The sequence below is a fragment of the Chrysochloris asiatica genome, unplaced genomic scaffold (genome assembly GCF_000296735.1).
Source record: "Chrysochloris asiatica unplaced genomic scaffold, ChrAsi1.0 scaffold00052, whole genome shotgun sequence".
Taxonomy (NCBI): Eukaryota; Metazoa; Chordata; class Mammalia; order Afrosoricida; family Chrysochloridae; genus Chrysochloris; species Chrysochloris asiatica.
This window is the reverse complement of record NW_006408570.1, coordinates 16,463,920-16,470,138: the sequence shown is the minus strand read 5'-3', so window position 1 is coordinate 16,470,138 and position 6,219 is coordinate 16,463,920. Positions and strand designations below refer to the sequence as shown.

Sequence of the window (6,219 nt, the reverse complement as noted above, 5' to 3'; positions counted from 1 at the left end):
ATATTTAATTTATAATCAACCAAGATTATTTTCATACTGTAATTCTGTAACAGGATTATACTTTATTTTTAAGTTGCTTTTTCTATGATAGTAATCCTTTAACTCTGGAGGAGTTATGGCCCCTTGAAAACAAGGAGCATTGAAACCATTGAAATAGGATTTTCAAGAAATTTACCAGCTCCTTTTCTTCCTCCCCATGAGCCCAAAAGGGTTCATGCACTTGAGATTAAGAATTTCTATTGTAGTTATTTTTTAATGTTTACCTATTTTAAAATCTAGATCTTATCTGATTTGCAAACTGCCGTACTGTTTTATGAAGCAAAATTTTATTTCCGGATTTCTTGATCCTTTGAATAAAAATTTAGTCTTAATAGATCTGTAGCACAGAATTAAACTAAACTCCTAATGGGTTAGAGTTTTGAATCCTGTTTTCTTTTTACTAATTAAACATGCCATTTAAAAATTAATGAGTATGGGTGTTTTGATTTTTCAAAACCATTTCGAAAAACTTACGTTGTATCTTATAAAAAGAATATATTGATATTATAGTCTTAAGCAGTCATTTTTCAAGCAATGTCATTTAATGAGCTATATATTATATTTTGAATCATTAATTTAGGGATGAAGATATGCAAAGTTTGGCTAGTTTGATGAGTATGAAGCAAGCTGACATTGGCAATTTAGATGATTTTGAAGAAGATAATGAAGAAGATGATGAAAACCGAGTAAATCAAGAGGAAAAGGCAGCAAAAATTACAGGTTGGTTTTATTAGCACTGAAGCTAAGAGTTTTAATTTTTTTCCACTGCTAAAATCTTCTTGTTTCCTAAGGTGGACAAAAAACCAATGCTACTAACACAAGGTGTTGTGTGTTGTTCTTTATGAAGGAAAGAAGTGTTATATAATATTGTGCCATTATTAATTATATATAAATATATAAAATACAATTGTTTTGTATCAGTAAAAAAAATTATATGGCTTTATTCTTTCTTCCAAATAAGCTGCAAACTTCTTAGGGAATGTATTTTTTGATACATTGATTTCAACTGTTTTATGTACTGTTTAGAGTGCTTAAAGGTCAGAAGGATATGCCTAGAGGCTTTTCATTTAGTCACAACTTCTTCAGGGAAGTTGTTCAAATTAAGAGTAATTGAAAAACTGTATTTTTTTATTACTAGAATCTGCTAGAAAGTTAAAGTAACTCCCTTCATGGTGTTCATGCTTGAACATACCCCAGATTCCTATTCTGCATTGTCTGCTAACTGAAAACATACTTTGGGAATGGCTATCAGAAAGGAACCTTTTGTTAATGCTGCATAGTTACCCAAAACTAGATACTTTCTACAGAGGCGTAACACCAGTAAATAGAAAAATTTTGAGTTGGAAATTGACAAAAATAACTGAAAGTTAGCATAAGTGATAAGCCTTAGAGATGGAGGAACAAAAAAGTCTACTGCAGCCAGTATTGGATACATGCCTGCTAAATAATCAGTGCCTCCATCCATATGTTACCTTCACAACAAATTATCTATTAGTATTTGGTGATATGACCATCTTTGGGATTTAGGTTGAACTGATGTATACATACCAACAGAAGGAGAAAAGAATCCTGTATAGATGACAAAGGCCTATCGTATACAGCTCAGAAAATCAGACTCAACTAAAACAGTTTACAACAAACATTATTGAAGAAACTTGGATATAAGGCACCTGAAAGGCCCCAGATAATCTTATGGTTCTTCCAAATACTAGGATGAAATCTACCTAAGCTCAATCTAACATTCAATGTCACATGACCTGAATAGGCCACACTTAGCACTGGATTCACTTAGATGAATATTGGGTAAGAAACACAACATAACCAGTAAAGTCTCTTTCTTTTTCCCAGAGTCTTCACAACAGCCCAGGGGCTGTTCTCTGACCCTTTCCACCAGATGACATCTTGGGCATAGAGATAAGCAGCTCCACATGGTTAGAAGCAGGAATTACTTTGGTTTAGAATCCCCATATCTCATAGTCTCATCCAGTTTCTACATTTAGAGAAACTCAAAATCCATTCAGAGTCCTTCTATTCAGATACAGTTTATCAATCAGGAGTCATTTTTTTACCATCAGCAATTTTGCCTAATGTTTATTCATTCTTTTCCCATGGTTATTAAAGGTAATTCAGGGAGGAGAGGATGATATATTTGGCTGTCTTCTGGGAACAAAATATAACAGCATAGATGGTACAAGAGGAGATACCAGTTTAGATTTGAGGAATTAGAGTTTAAGATGGCATAACTTAGCTCCTTGAGGGTAAATGTCCTAGTTAGGGTCAGGAATGGGGGTAAGTACCTTGGATTAGAATGTTCTTCAGAATAAATTTGGGGCTCTGGTTAGAAAACATATCCATTGATTTTCTTCTCTTTTTCACCTGAATGTCTAGTATTCCCTCTAGTACTTAATTTATATAGGACTCAGAAAAACAACCACAAGGATTGTTCTAGAGCCAAGGAAGTTAAAACGGTCACTCATTTTGAGGGTCTTATAAAGGATTTCTGGGAAACAGCCATTTGTTACCTAGGTATTAAAGTTGAGAAGTGGGGAAAAAGCAGGAAGTTGGAGCAATTCTGATTTCTTGAGCTAAGGAACAATAGCTACCTCCTTCTTAAAGAAACCTGAGACCCTAGGATGCGTGACTGAAGAAAGAAGGAATATGTCTTCCCAGTGTTTAGAACTTACATGCGGTGACTCATAGAAAAGTAGAGAAAATGTTCACTACAAATTTAACCTATTTTCTGGGGCACTCGCAAACCGTAATGCTTTGTTTGTACTAACAGCAGTGAATGAACATTTTCTCTAACAATTCCGTCATCTTCAAGTATCCAGTAGAATTTTGCTGAAACTAAGACTATGAGTCAGGACTGACTGGAAGGCACTTAACAACAACAATAAAGAGTCAGTTTATTGGCTACCTAAAAGAAGGGGGCAATAAAGGCAAGAAGTGACTGGCTTATAGGCTTTCAAGAGGGAGTTTAGTTTAAGAGTGTGTGAGGAAAGATAGAGTCCCCACCGAGTAGCTTTCATCTTGTCTAGATGGGTCTGGTAAAAAGAGATGGGGATGAGATTCTTAGGATTCAATAGTGCGTAACTGTTATCATGACTAATTGCAAGTGTTACAATTGTAAAGATAGAACTTTTGTAACAAAAACAGGGGAGTAGAAAAAAAAAAGAAAGAAATGGCATCATGTGAAACTGCCCATTCCATTGAAGTTCTGAAATCTTGCATCATGTAAATAGTCCCCATGTCTCTCTTTTATAATGAACTAAACTAGCTGGAGTGGAGTATATACTGTAGGATTCCATTTATGTTACATTCTTAATGAGGCAAAAGTAGTCAGATGTGAAAACAATAGAATTTGGTTGCATGTTGCGGTGGAGATTGACTGGAAAAAGGTCATGAGTGAAATCTTTTTGACCTTGATTTCTGCCAGGAAGTTGAAATGGTTCTATCTGAGACCCCCATAAAATAAAAAATAGCTGTAATGAATACTATGGAGAGAGAAATACAGATGCTGCAAGATTTCCAGTTATGTTCTAACTCTTGGCAGTTTCTTTTTCTTTTAGCTCAAACTATAAACTTTCTTAAAAGGAAAAAGCCACCTACTCTTTATACCACCATCCAGTCCCCCCTTTCTTCTTCTTGTTAAATGTGATAATCTCTGATGGTCAATTTCTATCTTCTTTTGCCTTTCTAACAGTAAAAAAGAGTCTCAAATTACTTGACCTTTTGCTTCGATTGCCTGACCCTAATTTAGTTTCCTTCTTATTCTTATCATTGTGAAGCAAGTCAAGACTGACACACTATTATAATGTCTAAGTGTTGTGCACTGTGGGTTTCTTCCTCAGTTTGAGTTGTAATCGTGTGGAAAATGTATATGTTCTGTTACAGGTTATTATTAGGATTTACGCCAAGCATGTAAATTTTCCGTGAAACAAGTTTTATATGACTATAATTACCTGCTTAATGTTCCCAGTCAAAAACTTACTGGGAAATCTTCCCATTTAAAAATAAAATGCCAGAAATAGAATTTTATTATATTTCTTATTTAAAAAATTTTTTTTCTGACTGTAAAAGAAAAATATAATGACTAGAAAGTTTGGAAGAAACAGAGAAGTTCTGTTTTCAAAGGAGAAATACATAGCAAAATTATGTATTTTAGTCTCTAGATCCATATATATGATTGTCTATGGTGCTGCAGGTTATTGAGCTGGATTGCAAGGTCAATTTGAAGCACAGGGTTGGTGGTTCAAGCTCACCAGCCACTACTTGGAAAACCAACTCAGTAGCATTTAACAGCAGTAACAACATCAATATACAGATGATACAACCTTGCTTGCTGAAAGCAAAGAGGACTTGAAATACTTACTGATGAAATCAAAGACCACAGCCTTTATTATGGGTTGCACCTCAAAGAAAGCAAAAGTCATCACCACTTTACCAATAAATAACATCATGGTAAATGGAGGAAAAATTGAAGTTGTCTAAGACTTCATATTTCTTGGATCCACTATCAACTCTCATGGAAGCAGCAGTCAAGAAATCAAACACTGTTTTGCATTAGGGAAATCTGCTGCACAAGACCTCTTTTAAGTGTTCAAGAGAAAAAAAGCGTCACTTGGAGGACTAAGGTACACCTGACTCAAGCCATGGTATTTTCCATAGCTTCATATGCATGCAAAGTTTAATAATTGAATAAGGAAGACCATAGAAAGATTTATACTTTTGAGTTACGGTATTAGAGAAGAATATTAAAAGTACCTAGACTGCCAAAAGAGCAAACAAATCTGTTTTAGAAGAATTACAGCCAGAATGCTCCTCAGAAGCCATGATGGCGAGGCTTCATCTCTCATGCTTCAGACATATTAGAAGGAACTGTCCCTGGAATAGTGCATCATGCTTGGTAGATTATCAGCAAAAATGAGGAAGTTAAGGACCAGGGCTAATTTTTTTCAGTATTTTCTATAGTGTTCTATATTTAAACATTTAATAAATAATTGATTCCTATTTTATTGAGACCACATCCTAGAATATAAAGTAATTAAAATATAGTATCTTTATAAAGAAACCTACAAATCTTTGTATATTATTTAAAATTCCTCATTAGTAATTACATGTCCAGCCACTTTCTGACATAAGCCTTGTCGTTTTAATTTTATTCCATGTTTTTTCTCACTCTGACCAGGACCTTCTAATACCATCCCTTTCAGAGCAGTTGGTGGTGGTAGCTGAGCACCATCTTGTTCTGTTCCCAGAGTCGTGGTGACTGATGTTCGCACATTCAATTGGTCCATTGATCTAGTTGGTTCCAAGCATATTCCGTTCTCATCACTCTTTTTCCCTCTGCACATGGAGAGGCCAGTAGTTTTGCCTTAGATGTACCTGAACTTTCTTATGAAGTACCTCTGGGCAAACACAAACTTTCATCCTTTTGTTTACCAGTTGAAAGCTTGACCGTTTGCTCAACCCAAGAACCTTATTAAGTCTGTTTTAATATTAATTTGTGTCTTCATAGAATATAAATCCCACAAAAGTAATAAACATATCTGGGTTTCTTGTTCAACAAATGAGTGGATGAAGGCACTAATGTTACAAATGTATAGTCTATGATTGATTCAAGTAAAATATAGAATATGTACTTAGATTTATGATGTGAAGAGCAGTATTTTTAAACATAAAAGTTAGAACTATTTTCTGTTTTTAACTATTTTATATGTTCTACTTAATGATCTGGATGTGTTTGGATATGTATCTGGATAACTTACTAAGTTATTCTAAGGTTTCAAATTTGGAAACAGTATGGATTTACTATAATATATAGTTGTTGTTAAGTGTCATCAAGTCAGTTCCAACCGATAGCAACCCTGTATAGAATTTCCTAGGAGTGGCTGGTGAGCTTAAACCACCAACCTTGCAGTTCCAATCAACTTTGCAGTCTCTAGGACATTAACAAAGTGTAGTATGGTCTCATTTTTTTCTAAGTTGCCTAATTTTCATCCAGTAATGATAATTTTATATATTAATAGTAATTCTATATATATATATGACTCGTGTAAAAGGATTGTATTCATGCAAAATGAAGTCTTTATTTTAAGCTTTCCTGTTTATCTCTGTTTTCTTCAGTCTCTTATTGGCTAAATGATGTTGTTGTTGTTGTTAAGTGCCGTGGAGTCGGTT

At 34.4% G+C, this 6,219-nt stretch overlaps 1 protein-coding gene across 3 annotated transcripts in view; it reads left to right on the top strand.

Moving 5' to 3' along the window:
• The window catches only part of EHBP1 (EH domain binding protein 1), a 529,253-nt gene that overhangs the window by 250,355 nt on the left and 272,679 nt on the right, over positions 1-6,219 (top strand). For all 3 annotated transcript variants that reach the window (XM_006862974.1, XM_006862972.1, XM_006862973.1), the window contains one exon: positions 620-759. In XM_006862974.1, the coding sequence (XP_006863036.1) occupies positions 620-759 (140 nt within the window). The remainder of the gene's footprint in view (positions 1-619; positions 760-6,219) is intronic.